The 23397-nt window shown below is 38.3% G+C and overlaps 1 protein-coding gene across 27 annotated transcripts in view; it reads left to right on the top strand.

The window, feature by feature from the left end:
- R3HDM2 (R3H domain containing 2) overlaps nucleotides 1–23397 on the top strand; it is a 189014-nt gene that overhangs the window by 127603 nt on the left and 38014 nt on the right. For 17 of the 27 annotated variants that reach the window (XM_079139132.1, XM_079139120.1, XM_079139112.1 and 14 more), the window contains 3 exons: nucleotides 17132–17331; nucleotides 21276–21365; nucleotides 22384–22425. In XM_079139132.1, coding sequence (XP_078995258.1) covers nucleotides 17167–17331; nucleotides 21276–21365; nucleotides 22384–22425 — 297 coding nt within the window. In that variant the 5' untranslated portion in view covers nucleotides 17132–17166. Of the gene's footprint in view, nucleotides 1–8607; nucleotides 8672–17131; nucleotides 17332–20472; nucleotides 20496–21275; nucleotides 21366–22383; nucleotides 22426–23397 lie in introns of those variants that run through there. The other 10 variants (XM_079139128.1, XM_079139127.1, XM_079139122.1 and 7 more) reach the window with 3 other exon arrangements.

Here is a 23397-nt window from a genome sequence, read left to right as displayed (position 1 = left end):
TTTTTAATTTTAATTTATTTTTATTGTAAACAAATGGGATACATGTTGTTGCTGTTTGTACATGGAGTAACAGCATACCATTTGCATAATCATACATTTACATAGAGTAATGATGTTTGATTCATTCTGTTATTTTTTCCTTCTTCCCCACCCCTCCCACCCCTCTTTTCCCTCTATACAGTCCTTCCTTCCTCCATTCTTGCACCCCTCCCATCCCCCATTATGTGTCATCATCCATTTATTAGTGAGATCGTTCGTCCTTTGGTTTTTTGAGACTGGCTTATCTCACTTAGCATGATATTCTCCAATTTCATCCATTTGCCTGCAAATGCCATAATTTTTATTATTCTTTATATAGCTGAGTAATATTCCATTGTATATATATACCACAGTTTCTTTATCCATTCATCAATCAAAGGGCTTCTAAGTTGGTTCCACAATCTGGCTATTGTGAATTGAGCAGCTATGAACATTGATGTGGCTGTATCTCTGTAGTATGCTGATTTTAAGTCCTTTGGGTATAGGCCGAGGAGTGGGATAGCTGGGTCAAATGGTGGTTCCATTCCAAGTTTTCTAAGGAATCTCTACACTGCTTTCCAGAGTGGCTGCACTAATTTGCAGCCACAACAGCAATGTATGAGTGTACCTTTTTCCCCACATTCTCACCAACACCTATTGTTGCTTGTATTCTTGATAATCGCCATTCTAATTGAGGTGAGATGGAATCTTAGAGTAGTTTTGAATTGCATTTCTCTTATTACTAAAGATGGTGAACATTTTTCATATGTTTGTTGATTGCTTATAGATCTTCTTCTGTGAAGTGTCTGTTCATATCCTTAGCCCATTTGTTGATTGGGTTATTTGAATTCTTCGTGTAGAGTTTGTTGAGTTCTTTACATATTCTGGAAATGAGTGCTCTATCTGAAGTATGAGTGGCAAAGATTTTCTCCCACTCTGTAGGCTCTCTCTTCACATTGCTGATAGTTTCCTTTGCTGAGAGAAAGCTATTTAGTTTGAATCCATCCAAGTTATTGATTCTTGCTTTTATTTCTTGTGCTATGGGAGTCCTGTTAAGGAAGTCTGGTCCTAAGCCAACAAGTTGAAGATTTGGACCTACTTTTTCTTCTATAAGATGCAGGGTCTCTGGTCTGATTCCAAGGTCCTTGATCCATTGTGAGTTGATTTTTGTGCAGGGTGAGAGACAGGGGTTTAGTTTCATTCTGTTGTGTATGGATTTCCAGTTTTCCCAGCACCATTTGTTGAAGAGGCTGTCTTTTCTTTGCACATTTTTGGCACCTTTGTCTATTACGAGAAAATTGTATTTATTTGGGTTTGTGTCCATGTCCTCTATTCTGTACCTTTGATCTACCTGTCTATTTTGGTGCTGATACCATGCCGTTTTAGTTACTATTGTTTTGTAGTATAGTTGAAGTTCTGGTATTGCGATACCCCCTGTTTCATTCTTCCTGCTAAGGATTGCTTTAGCTATTCTGGGTTTCTTATTCTTCCAGATGAATTTCATGACTGCTTGCTCTATTTCTGTAAGGTACATCATTGGGATTTTAATTGGAATTGCATTGAATCTGTATAGCACTTTTGGTAGTATGGCCTTTTTGACAATATTAATTCTGCCTATCCAAAAGTACATGGAAGATCTTTCCATCTTCTAAGTTCTTCCTCAATTTCTTTCTTCAATGTTTTGTAGTTTTCATTATAGAGATCTTTTACCTCTTTGGTTACATTGATTCTGAAGTTTTGTGTTTTTTTTTTTTTTTTTTTTTTGGGGGGGGGGCTATTGCAAAAGGAGTTGTTTTCCTCATTTCCCTTTCAGATGTTTCATTGCTTATGTATAAAAATGCTTTAGATTTATGCATGTTGATTTTATAGACTGCTATTTTGCTGAATTCATTGATGAGGTCTAGAAGTTTTCTGGAGGAGGTTTTTGCATCCTCTAAATATAGAATCACGTCATCAGCAAATAGTGATAGTTTGAGTTCCTCTTTTCCTATTCGTATCCCTTTAATTTCTTTAGTCTGTCTAATTGCTCTGGCTAGAGTTTCGAGGACAGTGTTGAATAGAAGTGGTGAAAGAGGACATCCCTATCTTGATTCCATTTTTAGAGGGAATAGTTTCAGTTTTTCTCCATTAAGAATGATGTTGGCCATGGGCTTAGCATAAATAGCCTTTACAATGTTCAGGTATGTTCCTACTATCCCTATTTTTTCTAGTGTTTTGAGCATAAAGGGGTGTTGTATTTTTTCGAATGCTTTTTCTGCGTCAATTGAAATAACCATATGATTCTTATCCTTAAGTCTATTGACATGAAGGCTTACGTTTATTGATTTACGGATGTTAAACCATCCTTGCATTCCAGGGATGAACCCCATTTGATCGTGGTGCACGATTTTCTTAAAATGTTTTTGGATACAGTTTGCCAATATTTTGTTAAGGATCTTTGCGTCTGTTCATCAAGGATATTGGTCTAAAATTTTCTTTCCTTGATGTGTCTTTTCCTGGTTTGGGTATGAGGGTGATATTAGCTTCATAGAATGAGTTTGGTAGGGTACCCTCCTTTTCTATTTCCTGGAATACTTTGAGAAGTATTAGAATGTGTTCTTCTTTGAAGTTCTTGTAGAACTCAGCTGAGAATCCGTCTGGTCCTGGGCTTTTCTTGGATGGTAGATTTTTAATGACTTCTTCTATTTCATTGCTTCATATTGATCTGTTTAAATTGCATATATCCTCCTGGTTCAGTTTGGGAGGAGCACATGTCTCTAGAAATTTGTCGAAGTCTGGTAGTTTCTATTTTGTTGGAATACAGATTTTCGAGGTAACTTCTCATTTTGTTCTGTATCTCAATGGTGTCTGTCATGGTATTTCCTTTTTCATCACGAATTTCAGTAATTTAGGTTTCTCTCTCCTTCTCTTTGTTAGTGTGGCTGAGGGTTTGTCTATTTTGTTTACTTTTTCAAAGAAGCAACTTTTTGTCACTTTTTTGAATTGTTTATTTTGTTTCAATTCCATTGATTTCAGCTCTGATTTTAATTATTTCCTGTCTTCTACTACTTTTGCTGTTATTCTGTTCTTCTTTTTCTAGGGCTTTGAGCTGTAATGTTAGATCATTTAGTTGTTGACTTTTCATTCTTTTCTGGAATGCGCTCCATGCAATGAATTTTCCTCTTAGTGCCGCTTTCATAGTGTCCCAGAGATTTTGATATGTTGTATCATTGTTCTCATTGACCTCTAAGAATTTTTTAATTTCCTCCCTGATGTTTTCTGTTATCCATGTTTCATTCAGTAGCATATTATGTAGTCTCCAGGTGTTGGAGTAATTTCTGTTTTTTATTTTGTCATTCATTTCTACTCTCAGTCTATTATGATCTGATAGAACACAAGGCAGTATCTCTATTTTTTTGCATTTCCTAAGGGCAGCTTTGTGGCATAACATATGGTCTATTTTTGAGAAGGTTCCATGTGCTGCTGAGGAGAAAGTGAATCTGCTCGTTGATGGATGGAATATTCTATATATGTCTATTAAGTCTAGGTTATTGAGTTCTATGGTTTCTTTGGTTGATTTTTGTTTGGAAGATCTATCTAGTGGTGACAGCAGTGCATTAAAGTCACCCAGAATTATTGTGTTGTGGTCTATTTGATTCCTGAAATTAAGAAGGATTTGTTTGATGTACAGGGATGCACCGTTGTTTGGGGCATAAATATTTACTATTGTTATGTCTTCCTGATATATGGTTCCCTTAAGCAGTATGAAATGTCCTTATTTCTCTATTCTGACTAACTTTGTCTTGAAGTCCACATTATCTGATATAAGGATGGAAATGCCCGCCTTTTTACTGAGTCCATGTGCATGGTAGGTTTTTTCCCATCCTTTCACCTTTAGTGTGTGGATGTGTTTTTCCATGAGATGAGTCTCTTGCAGGCAGCATATTGTTGGGTCTTTCTTTTTAATCCATTCTTCCGGTCTATGTCTTTTGATCGATGAGTTTAGACCATTAACATTCAGGGTTATTATTGAGATATGATTTGTATTCCCAGTCATTTGGGCTTATTTTTGGTTTTTAAGTTGGCTTGGTTTCTCCTTTGAGTGGTTTTTCTCTAAGGTAGTTCCTCCCTTTGCTGAGCTACATTGTTGTTTTTCATTTCCTCCTCATGGAGTATTTTGTTGAGAACATTCTGTAGCACAGGCTTTCTATTTGTAAATTGTTTTAACTTTTGTTTATCTTGGAAGGATTTTATTTCATCTTCAAATCTGAAGGTTAGTTTTGCTGGGTATAGGATTCTTGATTGGCAAACATGTTCTTTTAGAGCTTGAAATATGTTGTTCCAGGCCCTTCTAGCTTTTAGAGTCTGGGTTGAGAAGTCTGCTGCTATCCGTATTGGTTTCCCCCTATATGTAATCTGATGCTTTTCTCTCATGGCCTTCAAAATCCTATCTTTATTTTGAATGTTAGGCATTTTCATTATAATGTGCCTTGGTGTGGATCTGTTGTGATTTTGTGCATTTGGTGTTCTGTAAGCCTCTTGTATTTGATTTTCCATTTCATTCTTCAGGTTTGGGAAATTTTCTGATATTATTTCATTGTATAGGTTGTTCATTCCTTTGGCTTGTATCTCTGTGCCTTCCTGAATCCCAATAATTCTTAAATTTGGTCTTTTCATGATATCCCATAGTTCTTGGAGATTCTGTTCATGATTTCTTACCATCTTCTCTGTTTGGGCAACTTTATTTTCAAGATTAAATATTTTGTCTTCATTGTCTGAGGTTCTGTCTTCCAAGTGGTCTAGTCTTTTGGTGATGCTTTCCATTGAGTTTTTATTTGGTTTATTGTTTCCTTCATTTCAAAGATTTCCGTTTGGTTTTTTTTTGAGAATCTCTATCTCTTTGTTGAAATGATCTTTTGCTTCCTGCAGGTGCTCTTTCAACTGCTTATTGGTATTATCATTCATTGCTTGCATTTGTTCTCTTATCTCATCCTTTGCTTCGCAAATCATCTTAATCATGTATAATCTAAAGCCCTTTTCTGACATTTCTTCTACCATACTGTCATTGGATTCTATTAATATAGAATCTAGATTTGTTTGGATCATTTTCTTCCCTTGTTTTTTCATGTTCATGTATCTTCCCCTCTAGCAGTGCAGATCTGGGGTATTGCAGATTTCCCCCTATAGGCTTATAGTGGCCCTATAGGTTTCCAAAACCTTTTCTTTAAGGGGAGATCAACATTAGCAGTGCCCAATTCAGACACTATGCAATCCTAGACCAAATAGCCCCTATGAGGACAATAACAATATTGTCAAAATAAACAGAATGAGTTCAAATATTATCTTCAGTAAAACAAACAGATTTGCAATAAGGTCTGCAGTTTCTAATGGAGGACAAGGAGGATGCAGAGGGTTGTGGAATGTAGCTGTTAATGGGATAAGAATAATATCTAGTTCTAGATAATAGAAAGGGTGAGAGTGTAATCAAAAGAAATTGGATGTTAGCATACAAAAAGGAGAAGGAGACTCTGAGGGAACAGATAAACAAAAGGAAAAGAGAGCAAGAAAAGTAAAGAAATAAAAACTTAAACTTTTTCAATAAGGAGAAAAAAGAAAATCTACTGTATAACAGTCATGTAGTAATGAAACCTTTCAGTCTTCCGTAGCCTGATGCATGAGAGGTACCTGACAGTGAGCTTCAAGTCTCCAGCAGGTGTCTCAGGATGGAATTTGCCCCATCTAAAGATCGGAGCTACGGCTTCCAGGATTATCCAAGATGGCTGCTCTGGCTTCCAAATGTGTTGGGAAATAGGGAGCTGCAGCTCAGGATGTGGACGTGGTCAGCTCGAGGTCCTGGAGGCAGGGTGCGGTTGGTCAGGCAGGGGTCCTGGAGGTGGGATGTGTTTGCTGTGGTTGTGGGATCCCGGAGGCTGGGTGCAATGAGTTGGTCTGGCGTCCCGGTTATAGGGCACAGTCAGTTGGTCTGGGGGTCCTGGCGGTAGGGAGCAGTCAGTCGATGTGAGGGCCCCAGAGGCAGGGAGTGATCGGTCGGGCTGAGGGATCCTGGAGATGGGGCTCAGTCAGTCTGGCCAGGGGTCCTATGGGGCCTGGCTGTTGTCTCAAAATGGCAGCAGCCATGTGTAATCAAACCTGCAGGTACTGTAGCAGTGAACTTCCAGGCAACAGCAGGCAACTGGCAATCCACTGGCAGTCAGCGATCAGTTTGCTGACTGTTGTTGGATGATCAGGAGGTGAACCTTATGCATTGGGTGATGGATAGGTGTAAGGCAGGCAATGGACAGGTGAAAGGCAGGCAAATTGTGGTTGATAGGCGCCTGACAGTGAGCAATCTGCACTCAAAAAAGGCGTTGATATGTTGGCAGACTGCAGGAGTCACAGCAGACAAATGGGGTAAACAGCAGGGGATGGATAAGCAGCAAAACCTGCCTCACCAAGATACAGATATCCTCTGCTTGAAATCGGAGTTAGGAGTGACAAGGAATGCAGCCTCCCTCTAGTCTGCCATCTTGGATCTAGTCACCCAATATTATTGTGTTGTGGTCTCTTCAATTCTTGAAATTGAGAAGGGTTGATTTGATGTACATAGATGCTCCATGTGGGGCATTTATATTTATGATTGTTATGTCTTGTTGAGGTATGATTCCATTAAGCATTATGAAATGTCCTTCTCTATCCCTTCTGACTAACTTTGGTTTGAAGTCCACTTTGTCTGATATGAGGATGGAAACCCCTGCTTTTTTACACAGTACATGTGAGTGATATGTTTTTTCCCAACCTTTTACCTTCAGTCTGTGGATATCTTTTCCTAGGAGGTGTCTCTTGAAGACCGCATTTTGTTGTATCTTTTTCTTTTTTCTTTTTTAATCCAATCTGCCAGTCTGTATCTTTTAATTGATGAGTTCAGGCCATTAAATTCAGTGTTATTATGGAGATATGATTTATATTCCTAGTCATTTTGGTTTTTAACTTGACTTTGTTTCTACTTTGATTGACCTTTCCTTTAGTGTAGTTCCTCTCTTTGGTGGTTTTCAATTTTTTTTTTTTTTTTTGTTTCCTCCTCATGGAATATTTTGCTGAGAATGTTCTATGGTGCAGGCCTTCTAGTTGTGAATTCTTTTAACTTTGTTTATCATGTAAGGTTTTAATTTCATCTTCAAACCTGAAACTTAATTTTGTTGGATATAAAATTCTTGATTGGCATCCATTTTCTTTCAGAGCTTGATATATGTTATTCCAGAACCTCCTGACGTTGAGGGTCTGGGTTGAGAAATCAGGTGACATCCGAATTGTTTTCCCCCATATGTAATTTGATTTTTTTTTTCTGTCACAGCCTTTAAAATTCTGTCATTCTCATTATAATGTGCCTTGGTGTGGGTCTGCTGTAATTTTGTACATTTGGGGTCCTGTAAGCCTCTTGTAGTTGATTTTCCATTTCATTCTTTAGATTTCGGAAGTTTTCTGATATGTCATTGAAAAGATTGCATTCCTTTGGTTTGCATCTCCACACCATCTATTCTGATATCTTAAATTTGATCTTTTCATGATGTCCCATAGTTCTTGGAGATTCTGTTCATGATTTCTTACCATCTTCTCTGTTTGGAGAACTTTATTTTCAATATTAAATAAGTGGTCTAGTCTGTTGGTGATATTTTCCATTGAATTTTTAATTTGTTTTATTATTTTCTTCATTTTAAGGATTTCTGCTTGATTTCTTTTTATAATCTCGGCCTCTTTATTGAAGTGATCTTTCACTTCCTGTATATTCTCTCCAATATCATCCTTTATTTCGAAGATCAATCTAACTATGCATTTTCTAAACCCCTTCCCTGACATTTCTTCTATATTGTCTATGGATTCAATTGTTGGAACATCTTGGTTTATTTGAGGCATTTTTTTCCCTTGGTTTTTCACATTGTTTGTGTCTTCTCATCTAGCAGTGTGGAGATGAGACAGTACAGATTCTACCCTGTAGTCTCTTTGTGTGCCTGAAGGCTTCCAGTACCTCACCTTTAAGGGGGAGACCAGTATTAACAGCACCTAATGCAAATGATATACCACCTTAAACCAAATGACTTTTACATGCCTATTAAGTCATTTCTGTCATAGTAGACAGACATGAAGTGTTCAATTATTGTCTACAGTATAAACAGTAAGTTTGCTAAAAGGGTTTACCGTTTCAAATGATAGACAATGAGGGAACAGAATTAGTATAACATGTGATGTTTATGAGGGAGAGGGAGAGAAGATAGGAGTAAAAATTTATAGTAAGAGTGAGGGAGGAATTAGTAGAGGTTGACTGTTAGTATGAGAGAACGGAGGAAGAGAATTCAGGGAGACAGGTAGGTGAGAGAAAAAAATGTACAGTTGTTTTAAAAAAAGTAAAAACATAAGAGTATGTAACAAACTCATACTATTCAGACATCCCATTTCTCAATAAATTGATGCATGAAAAAATTTGGATTAAAAAATGGTAGAGGTGTGAGAGAGAGGGTGAAAAACAAAAAAGTAAAGGAGGAAAGTCTCAATGGAAAATTGAATGATTTCTTCTGTTGTTGTTCAGAAATTTTCTCAACTTCCCTTCTCTGCCGATAGATGGGGTTGTCTGAAGTTTGATGTTAGCTCCAATCCAGTGGGTTCTGGACCAGTTGGGTAGGTAAGCCAATAGCAAGATGCCCTCACACCCTCTACAGTCTTCCCATCCATTATAGCTGACCCCCTTTTGTCCCTGCATACCTTAGGATTCATTGAGCTGGACAGAGCCCAGTTTTCTCTAGTTTCTTCAACCTCTGCTTCCCCCAGGGAACTGCCCCTAGTCTCTGACTTTCCACAGGCTTACCAGACCCATACTGGCCCTCACAAACCAGCTGTGATCTGATGGACCTGGGCTTCAGCCTCCCTAGGCCCTGTCTTCTTGCAGTCCCAAGATCTCAGTGCCCTTTCAGCTTGCAGAGAGATCACCAGGGATCCATTCAAACAAAGGAGCGACCCTGTAAAGTGGCAGCCAGATGACAGCCACTACCACACCAAGTAGAAAGACCTCAGGTGCAACCAAACGAGCTGGTACCCCAATATATTTCCAGGCCTTGGCCTGAGTCCCCAGACCAAGGTGGCCAGGCGGGAGATGGTAGTGGCCACGGCAGCAAACCTGCAGACCCTGCCTATTGTCCCAAGATGGCGGCAGCCCCATGTAACCAAACCTGTGGGTACTGTGACAGTGGACGTCCAGGCAACAATGGGTAGCACGTGATCCACTGGCAGTCTGCAGGCAGTCTACAGACTAATGGTGAATGATCAGGAGGTGGATATCTGATGGTGGGTTATGGATAGATGAAAGACAGGCAATGGGCAGGCAAGCGGCAGGCAAAAGGGCAAATGGCGGATAATAGGCAGTGGTTAGTGAGCCATCCACACTCAAAAACAAGGCGATATCCTGGCAGATGGCAGGTGATTGCGGCAGATGAATGGGATAAACAGCAGTGGATTGGTGGGCAGTGATGACTGCCTCACATAGAAATAGTATTTCTTCTTCTTTAATCCCGAGTTATGGAGAGACAAGGAATGCAGGCTCCCTCTAGTCCACCATCTTGGATCTTTGAAGTTTACATATTCTTGCTCAGCAAATATTAGCACCTTTTCCTTTTTTCCTAACTTGATAAGAAAACATTAGAAAAGTCTTCTGATTCATGAACACCTAAACATTTTGGTTTGGTTGTTTACAATATGCCCCCACCCTTTTTGTTGTTGATGGTGGTAGTGGTGGTAGAATTTGTGTTGGTCCTGGAGATCAGACCCAGAACCTTGCCCTTGCTAGGCAAGTATTCTACCCTGACCTGTATGTTCAACCCCAGAATTTTGTTTTCATGTTTTTTTTTTTTGTTTTTTTTTTTTTTTTTTTTTTGAGACAGAGTTTCACTGTGTTTTCCAGGTTGACCTCAAACTTGTGATCCTCCTCTCTCAGCCATACCAGTAGCTGGGATTACAGGTGTGCATCAGCCTACCTACCTTTTTAAAAAATTTTTCTTTTTCTTTTTTGGTACCAGGAATTGAACTCAGGGGCACTTTACCACTGAGCCTCATTCCCAGCCCTTTTTATTTTTTATTTTGAGACATGGACTCACTAAGTTGCTTCAGGGCCTTATTACTAAGTTGCTCAGGCTGGCTTTGAACTTGGAATCCTCCTGCTTCAGTCTCCTGAGATGCTGGGATTATAGGCCATCCTTGGCTTTTTAACCTACCACTTTAGCCCAATGGATAGTTTGTCCCTGCTGCTTGAAGCTCAGGGGGCTTTTTTTTTTTTTTTTTTTTTTTTTTTTTTTTTTTTTTGGAATTAACACAATAGAATGTATAGATCTTAAATCTTCAGTGAATGAATCTTGACAGTTGTATTCTATACCCATGAAATCACTGCCAAAATAAGAATATTTCCGTCATGCCTTTATTTTTCTTCCCAATCAATATGCACCCTCCCCCAAAACTCTAGGTGACCACTGATTTCACTTGATATAGTTAGTTTTTTCTTGTTCTTGAACTTAATCATGTATGGGGGCAGGGCTGCTTTCTTTAATTTATCATAATAGTTTTGAGATCTGTCCATGTTTTTGTGTGTGTCAGTACACAGGTAGTTCATTCTTTTTAAAATTGTTGAATAGTATTCCATTATATAAACATACCACAATTTTTTTATCCATTCTCCTCAGCCTCTAAATTTAAATAGTTTTTTTAAAATGAAAGTATCAATTTGGAGTAATTTATTCTTGATACATGAATTAGTAAAGGACTAGAAAGCTTTACAGAGAATTTACCATGGGGTAAGACAGAATTTTTAGTACCTACATATTGTCTTTTTGCTTGCATTTCCTCTTCTTGGCCATAGATTAAAAGGGAGAAAATGAAATAGTTCTCCTGTCTCTGAGCATCCCCTATATAATGTATTCCTTTTGGCCTATTGCCTAGAAAGTTGTTCATAGAGTTGATGGAAGGATATATAATATTACTGTGTTCTGGAAGGTACTACTACCTTGGCAGTCAAAAAATTTATGGGGAATATGCAGTGTTATCCCTGAAAGAAATTGCTGAATCTTGGTTTCCAATCATCCTCCCTCCTGTATCATCCTATTGCCTCACTCCCCTTGCTGGCCCCCCATATATAATAGTCCCCTGTGTGCTGCTTTGTGCTACGGAATATCCTCAGGGGACATTCCACCTTAGATATTGTGCTTTTTGCCTGGATGCAGTGTACAGTATACACAAATAGGTTGTAGGAAAGGGCTCATCTAAGGCCCTCCTGGGAGCATAATGTCTTTGCTTTGTTCTAGTCACAGTTAGATATAAAATAGTTCCTATTTGTTTCTTTCACATGAAAAACAAAACAAAACAACTTCCTAAGCCCTGCATTTCCTCTCTTTACTAAATAAGCCATCAAGAGTGAAAATTATTTCTCTTGTGTCTTTTAACTTTCTGACTTTGTTTTTGCTTTTTAAGGCTTTTTTAGTTAATTGCTTGTCCCTCAGCTGCAACTTTTACTTGTTTTCGCCTGGAAAATTTTTGTTTCTAGGAATCCTTATGCCTCAAGAGTAAGGAGTCTTCTGCATGGGACTGCAAGACGGGCTGTGACTGGGGCTGTTGCACAGTGGTCAAGTACTTGCCTAGTGTGCGTGTGGTCCTGGGTTCAAATCCCAGCACCATTAAAAATATATACGTATGTGTATTAAAGGTTATTTTTGAGAGCAGAAGGGAGCCTCAGCCTAGAAATAATGGTTTTTATAGTGAGTGTATCCTTGAATAGATCACAGCCTTGGAATAAAAGCCTTGTTAGCCTCTGTGTACGTTATGACAGCTTCTTTTATCCTAGAGGCACCATGGTGAAGAAACTTAATGTGATTTGAAGACTTGATGTAAGTGGGGAATGTTTAAAGAAAGAAAGAAGATAAAGTTTGTCTTTTGTGAGAACTGAGCTGGAGGCAACATTAAGCTTGTTCTTTAGAACTGGCACAGAAAGCGCAACTGGGGCCAGTGGGAACCAATAACAGGGAGATGAAATTTTTGCCTTTTTACAGAGTATTCCCTAAAGGAATTATTGGTTTCTGGAGGTGAAGACTCTCCACTTACTGGAGGTGTGCAGACGGTCCAAGATAACCATTTTTCAGAGTTATTAATGATTTAAAAGAACCTAATTATCAAGGACTGTGGCTCAGGAATGCTGGAGTTAAATGAGGAAGCTTGTAAGTGCCATTCCAGCTAGGAGATTCCATGATTCCTTTGTATCTTTAGTGGACTTTTCATTTTCCTCTCTGGTCTTTGACCATCTAGCCCTTTAGTTAGAGAAAGCAAGTACCAAACAAGTCATATTTCCTGGGTTTGAGTTCTGACTCTATGTTATACCAGTTGTATGACTTTAAGCAAGTTATTTAGCTTCTGCGCCTTGATTTACTTATCTAGAAAATAGCGATATTGATCATAATATGTAAGTCATAGAACTGTTGTAAGATTAAATGAGATGCTTAAAGTACTTTAGGATAGTGCCTGGTACAATGTGAGCAATTAAGTTTTAGCTGATTATTATTATTCTCTCCCTGTCAGATACTTCTGTTTACAGTTATTCTTCCCTGTCTATTTAGATATTCCACTCTGTTAATGTATCTTTTGTGACTATCACTCAGGATGCTAAAATAATAAACTTAAAAAATAGCTTAAATGATAAGATTTATGACCTCATATATTGCGGTCCAGAGATAGGAAGGATCTAGGTAAACTAATTTAGTGTCTGCATCATAGCATTAAGAATGCAGGCTTATTCTTTCTGCTTCGTCATCCCCCATGTGTTGGTAGCTGCCGCAATCCAGGCATCATCTGCACATAAGACTACCTACAGCAGAAGATGCCTTTTTTTCCCCTAAGGTTTTTAAAAAACTTTAAATACATTGGGAAGCCTTTCTAGGAAGCTTTTCCTTAAAGCCACCCACCCGCAAAGTCCCCTTATGTCTCACTAGTGATGATTGAGTCACTTGTTTCTTCTAAAACCAGTCACAAAAAGGAGACAAAATTATCACAATTGGTTTAGATAATTAAACTCTGACCCCCAGAGCTCTAGGGTAAGGTCACCTTCCCTGATCATGTGTCCCTAGAAGGCAAACACCAAAAGAAATATGGAACCAGGCCAGGTGCAATGGTTCATGCTTGTAATCCCAGCAACTTGGAATACTGAGAAAGGAGAATTGTAGATTCAAGACCAGCTTCAGCAATTTAGTGAGACCCTGTCTCAAAGTTAAAAATAAAAAGGGCTGGGATATAACTGTGAAGCCTAGGTGTGGTAATGCATGACTGTAATCCTAACAACTTGTGAGGCTGAGGCAAGAGGATCACAAGTTCCAGGTCAACTTCAGCAATTAATACCCTGTCTCAAAATAAAATAAAATGGACTGGGTAGAGCTCAGGGGTAGAGGGCCTCTGGGTTCACTCCTCAGTACCACCAAAAAAAAAAAAAAAAAAAAAAGAGAGAGAGAGAAAGAAAAAAAAATTTCCTATATCTTCAATGAATGAAGAAAACTGGCTCCTTAAAACCTGAGTTTGAATATGTGATGATATTCTGCAGGTGACTGTTGTGGAAGACCATTTACTGTTTGTTTATCTGTTCGTTTTCCTAGTTTTTTTGGCTTGGACACTGAAGTTATTTCAGGTGTTCATGTAGTGATCCTTTCCTGGCCTGCATGTGAAGAAGAGCTACAAAGTTGTTTATCTAATGTGAAGAAATATACATATTTTGTATTTAATTCCATCCTGGAAAAAGAAATGGTCAACTGCTTTGCATTTTTCCATGTCACTTTCCCTTTCTGACAAAGAAATTTGTCTAAGGCTATTTAAACCTGGAAAGGAAAAATATTGAGGATCTATCATGTGGTATATAAAAGAAGTAAACTTATTTGTGAGATTCTAAGACTGATATAGGTTCAAGATTGAAGAAACTGATAGCTTAGTATAGGGAGCAATTTAATATAGGGAGTATAACAGTTGAGACTATTTCAGAAATAGGAACATGGTTCTGACCCAGGAGTTTTCTAGGAGAGGTTATCAGGCCTGTTTCCTAGCTACCAGAGGTGGAAAGGCATATGCAAGTTTTACTAGTATTTCAAACTAAAGAGAATTGAGGCATGGTTTACCCTTTAGAGTAGGGGGGTGGTAATAAACCCATTCATCATCCATACATATGTGCATAAACAAGGTCTCCTATACAGCCAATGATCAAAAAAAACCTGTGGGTTATAACTTTTTAGAAGCCTGTGGCTGTTGAATCAGTTAATTACAAAATGGAATATTGACCACCAGCATTTTCTGGAAGTTTGTTTTTTCCCTGATGAAGTTAAGATTTTATTCTCTGTTTGGACTCTGCTGAATTTCACGGCATCTGTGCCCTCAACCCTCTGTATTTAAAAGCTACCTTTCCCTCAGAAAGCTTGGAATGGAACCACCATTTGACCCAGCTATCCCACTCCTTGGCCTATACCCAAAGGACTTAAAATCAGCATACTACAGAGATACAGCCACATCAATGTTCATAGCTGCTCAGTTCACCATAGCCAGATTGTGGAACTAACCTAGATGCCCTTCAGTTGATGAATGAATAAAGAAACTCTGGCATATATATACAATGGAATATTACTCTGCCATAAAGAATGATGAAATTATGGCATTTGCAGGCAAATGGATGAAATTGGAGGATATCATGCTAAGTGAGATAAGCCAATCTCAAAAAACTAAAGGCGAATGATCTCGCTGATAAGCGGATGAGGACATATAATGGGGGGTAGGAGGGGTTAGCGTTAGGGTTAGGGTTAGGTTTAGGGTTAGGGATAAGGAGGGTGGTAAGAATGGAGGAAGGAAGGACTGTATAGAGGGAAAAGAGGGATGGGGGGAAGGGGAAAAAATGACAGAATGAATCAAACAACATTGCCCTATGTAAATTTATGATTTTTAATAAAAAAAAAAAAAAGCCACCTTTCCCACTGAGCAACCCAAAGTAGATGTGGGAAGTTGGGGAAAACAGGGAGATGGCACTGGGGTGCCCTCCACTCTGTTCTCTCCCTTTCTTCTTCTCCCCCTCGCCCCCCACCCACCTCTCTCTCAGACAGGGTCTTGCTGTGTTGCAAGATTGGTCTTGCAAACTCCTAGGCTTAAGTGAGCTTTCCCTCTCAGCTTCAGTACTGGGACTACAAGGGCATACCCTACTATGAAACATTTTCTCTTTCTTTTCTCCTCCCTCCCTTCCTTCCTTCCCTTTCCCTCCCTCCCCCCCTCTCTTTTCCCTTCTTTGTTTATTTCATCTTTCTTTCTTTCCTCCTTTATTCTTTTTGGTACTGGGGACTGAATCCGTGGTGCACTGAGCTACATCCCTAGCCCTTTTTTTATTTATGAGATAGGGTCTCACTAAGCTGCCCAGGCTGGCCTTGAATTTTTATTGTCCTGCTTTGGTTTCCCAAGTTGCAGCGATTATAGGTGTTCACCACTGTACCTAGCATGAGCCATTTTCTTTTTTAGTCAGTTTCTTCCAATATTTTTCATCTCTAAATTGAGCTTTATAACTTTATATTGCATGAATGACTCTCTGCTCCTATAAAGAGACATTTTCTAGTCCTAAGCTTCTAAGACTCCTTACAGCTACTCAGGAGCTGCGGACAAAACAGTAATCTTGCAGATTGCCTGACTTGTGTTGGATGAGGCTATCTGTGCTTCTTTTTGGGTTTTAGCTTTTAAACTTACTTGAAGAAGAGAAACGTGTCTGATGTGACAATTTTCTTGAAGTTTTGCTGTTTCTTTATTTAAATGTTTCTAAAACCATAATGGGAATATATTGAAACCCAAGAGGGTTTACAGTTTTATCTTAAAGGAGGGAAAGAACTATTTAGGATTAAAGTATAGTCAGTAACCCATGTAAGGAGAAACTTCTACCAATCATTGTTGTAACTAAGCATGTTTGATTTTACTAGTCGAAGACATGAATCTGTGTATAGAACATCAACTTCTGTTTCTTAATGTATGTTTAGAGAACCACTGGCTTCATTACAGCATTTCCTAGGTAGTGATAATGATAAAGAGTGGACACCCCTGCACCATAGATAACTCTCTGCATAGATTGATTGAACCCAAAGAGCAGATAGAAATGAAGATACTGCTCTCCTTTAGGAAGAGACCCAATCTTTCTGAAGGACAAATAGCTACAAAGTTCTCTTCTTTGCTGTTTTAAACTTGCTTAAGATAAATGAAAGAATTTAAGATCCTATTACCATTGTCTGTTTTTGTTGCTTTTTTGATGGGGAGTAGCTTGAAGTTGGTGACAATGTTGTACTTTATAGTAGCTATGGAAAGTATCCCTTGGTAAAGTGTTTCTCTCTAGTGGTGAATAGAGTTTTATGATATGTTTTTATTCTTTCTGGAGAATCTAGTGACTTCAGTGAATGAACTAAAAATGTGAGCAAATTTCTGTAGGGAATAAGGGAGGGCAAATAATGCTGGTGAACCTCAAAATAAGTATGCTGAGTCAGAGTCTAGACATTGTATGATTCCATTTATATACAATTCTAGAAAATGCATGGGGCTGGGGTGTCGATCAGTGATAAGAGAGAGTGTCAAGAACCTAGATTCAAGCCCCCTTCCTGCCTCCCCCGTAAAAAAAAAAAAAAAAAAAAGTCTAGAAAATTCAGATTAGTCTATAGTGACATAAAACAGATCAGTGGCTAGCCAGAGGCAGTGATTAAAAAGGAAAAGATTATTTAGGAGAATGAGGAAACTCAAGGGTGATGGACATGCTATTTCAAATGTAGTGATGGTTTCACAGGTGTGTGTGTGTGTGTATGTGTATTATATATATATATATGTCTGTATATAACTCAATAAATTGTACATTTTAAATCGTGCAGTTTACTGTTAGTCAATTTTACCTTAATAAATTTAGAAAAATTAATCCAGAGGCAGCATTTATCAAAGGACTCTTCTGGGTTATAGAGAGACTAATGGGTGTGTGTGCGCACACATGTGTGTGTGTGTGTATGTAATACAAGTCTTAAATGTATGGTAAATACATAAATACATCTCCTGTTTAATGCCTTTGATGTTTCTTTAGGAGTCCATAGAGGCTACTGTGTTCTGTTGAAGAACATGTCTGACAGTAACACTAGTCAAGAGACCCTGGAAATAATGAAAGAATCAGAAAAAAAACTGGTGGAGGAATCTGTAAGCAAAAACAAGTTTATATCTAAGACTCCAAGTAAGGAAGAAGTTGAGAAAGAAGGTGAAGATACCAGTTTGCGTCAGGAGACACAGGTAAGCATTAGAAGCATTGTATGCACTCTGGTTAATATCTGAAATAGAAGTGGGAATCTGTAAGAATCTCATCACTAATATGAACACTTGATGCTCCTTAAGAATCCCAACCTGAAGACAGACATGGTGGTGTATGCCTGTAATCTCAGCTACTGGGGAGGCTAATGCAGGAGAATCTCAAATTTGAGGGTCTAGCTTCAACGATTCAGCAAGACCCTGATATCTCAGAAATAAGAAGGGCTGGAGATGTAGCTCAGTGGTGAATTACCCTTGATTTAATCCCTAGTACAGGGGAGTGGGGTATGGTGGTTGAGGGACGACTTGATCTCTCAAGAAATATCTCCTTGCTAGTCATGGTGGTGCACACTTGTAATCCCAGTGACTGGGGTCACTGAGGCAGGAGGACTGCAAGTTCAAAGCCAGCCTCAGCACTCGGCAAAGCCCTAAGCAACTTATTGAGACCCTGTCTCAAAATAAGTAAAAAAAGAGCTGAGATGAAGTTCAGTGGTAAAGTGCCCATAGGTTCAGTTCCTAGTACTGAAAAAGCAAAAAGAAACATATCCCTGATGGGCTCAGTAGCATGTTGCTGTAATCACAAGTTTGAGACCAGTCTTAACAATTTACCAAGGTTCTAAGCCACTTAATGGGACCCTGTCTTAAAATAAAAAATAAAAAGGGCTAGGGATATAGTTCAATGATAAAGTGTCCCTGGGCTCAATCCCCAGTACCCAAAAGATAGAGAGGGGGAAGGAGGGAGGGAAAGACAAAGGGGACAAAATTAAATCCCTAATCCATTCGGATCTTAGTTTACTGGTTCTTGCTGCATTTGCTGCATTTTGATATTTTTTAACTATCACAAAATAAACTATATACAAACATATTTAAGAAGTCTTAAAATGGCTCATAGAATAAATTCTTAAAACTAGAGCTGCTTGTCTTCACACACAGTATTAACTTCATATCCTGGCTGTGTTAAAACAGTCGTTTTCTGGGTCAGAAATAGTCGCTGAATGTGCCACTTGGTGAATGAGTGAGAGGAATTTCATCCTTTGGTTCTCATGTTTTCCATCCAAATCCATACTGCAGTGTAGAATTACAGGCAGTAGATAGTCAGCCTAGCTTCTTCCAGGGTTCTTCTTTAGTACCCAGCCAACTGAACTCTGAGCCTCCTCTACCTGCCTGTTACAACTCTCCTCTCCATCTATGGTCACTGCTGGTTTCTTCCATTATGTAAGACCAATCTCTAAATCCTTTCATTGATGCCCAAGTGTGAGACTGGTATTTGTTATAAGCCCAGGAGATAGAACCTTAATTCTAGCAAGAAATTTTGATTAAAAAGCAGAAGCAACAGCATTTTGGGGTGTCTGGAAATTTGAAACATAACTTTTCAAGACAACTTAATTCACCTAGCCTTGTCCTCTTTAAAGATGAAAACAGCTGCAACATAAAGGAATGAATTTAAAAAAACTCTCTGAGATATTTTGTTCTCTATCTGCCTACTTTTCTACTGTCTTTCTTAAAATTTGCCAGATCTCCATCCTGGCAGCCTTTCTCTCCATTATCTTTTACACGTGACTTGTTATTTCCCACCTGCCCTTCCAGAGTTTGTGTAGACAAGTTGGCACTGTTCCAACTTTGTTTCCAGCCTCCACCAATACCAATAATGAATTTTAAATACTCAGGATGTATAAGCAATGAATGTTTAATTATGTGCTGTCATATTACATGGAAGATAATAATTAAATGAACTTTTAGATCCAACTTTTTCTATCCTCAGGAGACTTATTACAAATGATGTTTTGAACTCCTATTGTGTGTACTTTTTGAAAATAGGCAGTAAAGAAAGTACACCTATTGGTTTTATATTTTCTATGGGCACCTGTTTGGTGTAAAAATGTCTTCATCTGCATATACAAACAGGTTGTAAGTGAGAGTCAGAGGGACCTGCCACCCCTCTAACTTGACTTATTTTGCTGCCTCTAGAGCAGATGGAGAGGTTACTGCCATCTACTGGAGTTTCTGTTTCTTTTGCAAAGTTTTGTCTTGTCTGCCACATTGTGTCCTCTGGAGGAATCCCTTAGGGTGCCCCCTCCCCTCTACCATTTCCCAACAGAATGCAAGCCCCTTCAGCACTAAAAATTCTGCTCCTCTTCCTTCCATTTGCACACTGGCAATCTCCCCAAGAATCTAACTGGTGCTGTCAAGGAAGTCTGTTTTGAGTTGGAGCTGAAAAATTTGGGGGAAAGGGGACTTGCATTACTAGTAGTCATTGTGTGAGATATATTTTGGGGATCAACTCACAATATCTTTTGCACGGATACAGTGCTGCAAAATGCGGGTTCTGGAATCTTATTTATAATGGGCAAGACTTCAGTTAACAAATATTGAACTTAGCTATATCCTATAAATAACCAACTTGGGCCTTCTTGTTCAGCTTTCTGACTTTAAACTTGTAATTTCTCTGATTCATCTACCATGCTGCTTTAGAAAGATGGTCATGAAATAAGAAACTGAATTTTTAAATTCTCTTCAAGTTTTCTGTGTGTCTTATTGCCGTAGGCTAGGTCCCAGATTTCCTGGCATGGTATATTGTGACCTAGTCCCTTACCTGTCTGCCATCTGCTCTGGCATTCTAAGCTTTAGTATGATCTGATTCCTTGGTCCCTGTTATAAAAAGAAACTGAAGTTTGGGGAAAGCTTGCTTTGGTAAATGCCTTCTCTGCCCAGCATGCCCTCCTTAATGTTCTTTTCCTGGACTCCTCCAACTCCTGAACCCCCTTCCAACATCTGATACCTATTTATCTCTCAAAACTCAATCCAGATGTCTTGTTTCCAAGTCTTCCTTGACAACCTTACCCACTGAAGGTCTATATTAACTAATTCTTATTATTAATGCCTTATCTTGCTCACAGAATTATAAGTGCCATGAAGCCCAGGTTTAGGTCATTTGGGTTTAGAGTTGTATTCCTAAGGTCTAACACCAGTGCCTTACAGGCACTCAATACTTGTTAATATATGCATTTAGATGTTGCTAGATCTGAGATGCCTCTGTTATGTGCTTCTGTCATACTTTGTGAGTACCTCTGTAACATACTTAATGTTCTGTACTGTAATTGTCTATTTATCTGTCTTCTTCAACAGGATTATGAGTTCCTTTTGAAAAGGTTTGTGTCTTTTATCTCCATATCCTCTGGTAGCAAGCATAGTACCTGCTACATATTAGGCTCTCAAATGTCTTTGACTGTTTAATGCAATTACCTATTTTGAGAAATAAGCAGATCCATATATCATTAGTAGCAGTATAAATATATACACTTCGAAGGGTAATTTAGCAATACTTTATAAAAATGTTAAGTGGACTACATATACACTGTTTATAGATAAACTTAATGATTGTTGTTTATACTAACAAAAGATCAGAAATATCCTAAATGGTACAATTTAAGGGACTGGTAAAATTAGTTATGGTATAGCTATACAATAAAATATTATGTAGCAATTAAGAAAAACAGGTTAGATCTTCTGCTCTACACTATCTATTTAAAAAAAAGAAAAAAGTTTAAAAGCAAGGTTCATAGTAGTGTGTACAATATAGTATGTACAATAATATTGTGTATGTGGTTTTAAAAAAAACTGTATACACAAGTACAATAAACTTATCTATGCATTAAAAATTTCTCTGGGTAGATGTAAAAGAATTTCAATACTGGTTGATCCTTTAGGAGGGAATCAGGTATCAGGGGAACATTTGTAAAAGACTTACTGTTCATTATATAACTCCATTATACCTTTTAAATGTTTGTGCTGTGTATATGTATTATTTATTTGAAAAAGTAGTGACAAATACTGCTTCATATTTCTGGACTGTGAATATTCCCTTGCTGCAACAGGTCTTGGCATTGACCAGCTCCACCATTTCTTACTCTTTCCATCTACCTTCCCAGTTCTCCATTTTGCATTTGTGGCAGTGTTGTTTGCTAACTAGTGAAGAGGACCAAGGAAAGAAAAATCCTCACCTACCCAAGACCATGCTGGTATTCTGCCTCTGACTTATTTCCCCTTCCCCACCCTCCAGCCTCATTTGGACAGCCCAACCCCTTCCCCAATAGGGTGGGGTAATATTTAGATTAAATATCTAGTTTATGCAAATTACATATAGATAGAGTTTTCTTGCTTGCACTTTGTACCCTGATTATACACATGTTGATACCTCAGATGTTTAGAAATCCTATCAGTTAATTTGCTGTTCCCCTCCTCCTACCTCAAGCCCTTATTCTTCATCTTATGTGGCTTCTACCCTGTTCCTTACCCACTCTTTCTTCCCTTTGCTTGGGAGGTTTTATCCCTGTCTTCCATGCCTCTTCCTTTTTATCCTCTCTCATCTCATATCTCTGACCCAGACAAGATAGCTATGAGAGTCACCACCAGGAACTTAAAACTGGAAGAATTTTCATATCCAAGGAGAGAGGCATATGGGAAGAAGACTTTTTATTCCATTTCTTCAGTGATATATAGAGACAGGTATTTTGGGCATCTCAAGTTGGAACTCTGTGATGCTCCAACATCTGTCTCATAAGGACGTTATTATAAATGATAGTTAAAGATCACATTTCATATCCATTATGAATTAAATAGACTCCTATATGCAGGCTTGGAGGAAAAAAATATTTCATGCTGATAGTAACATTTCCAGAAGCATCCTAATCGGGAGAGGATTCCATGGTTTGTCCAAAAGTATTTTTTATTTGTCTGTGAAAAAGGCCAACAAATCAGTTCTTCCTGTTCTTTATCTTCATGGTAAATAGTGATTTGACTGGTCTGAAGTCAGTCATGGTAAATGATGATTTAACTGGTTTGAATAGTCTGAAGGCCCTTCCATGTCACAGTTACTGCAGTTGGAGTACAGTGTCAACACCAAGTGATTTTCTTCATAATTTGGCACTCATTGGAATAGCTTTTATAGTTAGTGCTTTTATGCTGTTAGCATGTATTGCTTTTAACTTGAGTCTTGATTTTCCCCATCTTTAATATTTTCCAATCCCCTTTTAACAGAGGCGGACGTCCAACCATGGTCATGCCAGGAAAAGAGCCAAGGTGAGACTTCTTCCTTCATTGCTTATATTCTAATGTTATTAGTAATACATACCATCAACCTTTAGTTTATTCAGATTATATATAGGCCAAGTTTTCTTGCTTGTATTTTCTACCCTAATTTTGAATATGCATCACACACAGAGTTGCACGCACACATACATATATTTCCTAGTGGATGCTCTGGCTGTGTTTTTCTTCATTTCCTCTATTTCAATCATAGTCTATCTTTGATGCCTGAAAGGACACCAAGCTGGAGCCTCCTGCAGAGCCTGAGAGAATTTGGTACTGGTTGTACTGAAATGCCAGTTTCTCTGCTCACCCCTGGCTTGTTTAGGAGATTGGCTGTCTGAGTTTTAAAATTCACTTTCGTGTTCTTTCTTTTCCCCCCACTTGAATTTTCTCTTAATATAAATCCTTCCCTAATTAGTAGAAATGACACCATTTTCAGATGTCCTAGAAATACAGACTTTTTTTTTAATGTTTCATTTTTTACATTGGGGCAGGGAACATTTTGTTTTTAATCATTGTATGATAAAATTAGCACACCACAGATAATTTTAAGCAAAGTTATCAGGGAAGACTATATTATTATGTGATAGCTTTTTAATTTAGCTGAGAAATAATAAAATATTAGGCCTTCCTTTTATTGGGAAGATTGTCACCAGAGGTGCCCACCCACTTCCTCCAGAAAACAAATGATAGAATTTGGGAGTAACCCAACCAGTTTATGGTTTGAGTCCAAAGAAGTTTGATAAGTGGCATTTTGTCATGCCTTTCATGGCCTAACCTACAGGAAAGGCCTTGATGTTAAAGTTTAAAACAGAGGGTATTCACTGCCACTTTAGGTCCTCCAAGATTTTTTGAGATACATAAGACAATTATTATCCCCATTATACACTGAGGAAACTTGGGCTCTAGAGATTGAGTAGATTTAACAAGAACATTCAGTAGTTAATAGCAGAATTAGCTTGA

This window comes from Sciurus vulgaris, assembly GCF_902686455.1.
Source record: "Sciurus vulgaris genome assembly, chromosome: 5".
NCBI classification, from domain to species: domain Eukaryota; kingdom Metazoa; phylum Chordata; class Mammalia; order Rodentia; family Sciuridae; genus Sciurus; species Sciurus vulgaris.
This window is presented reverse-complemented; position numbering and strand designations above follow the sequence as displayed.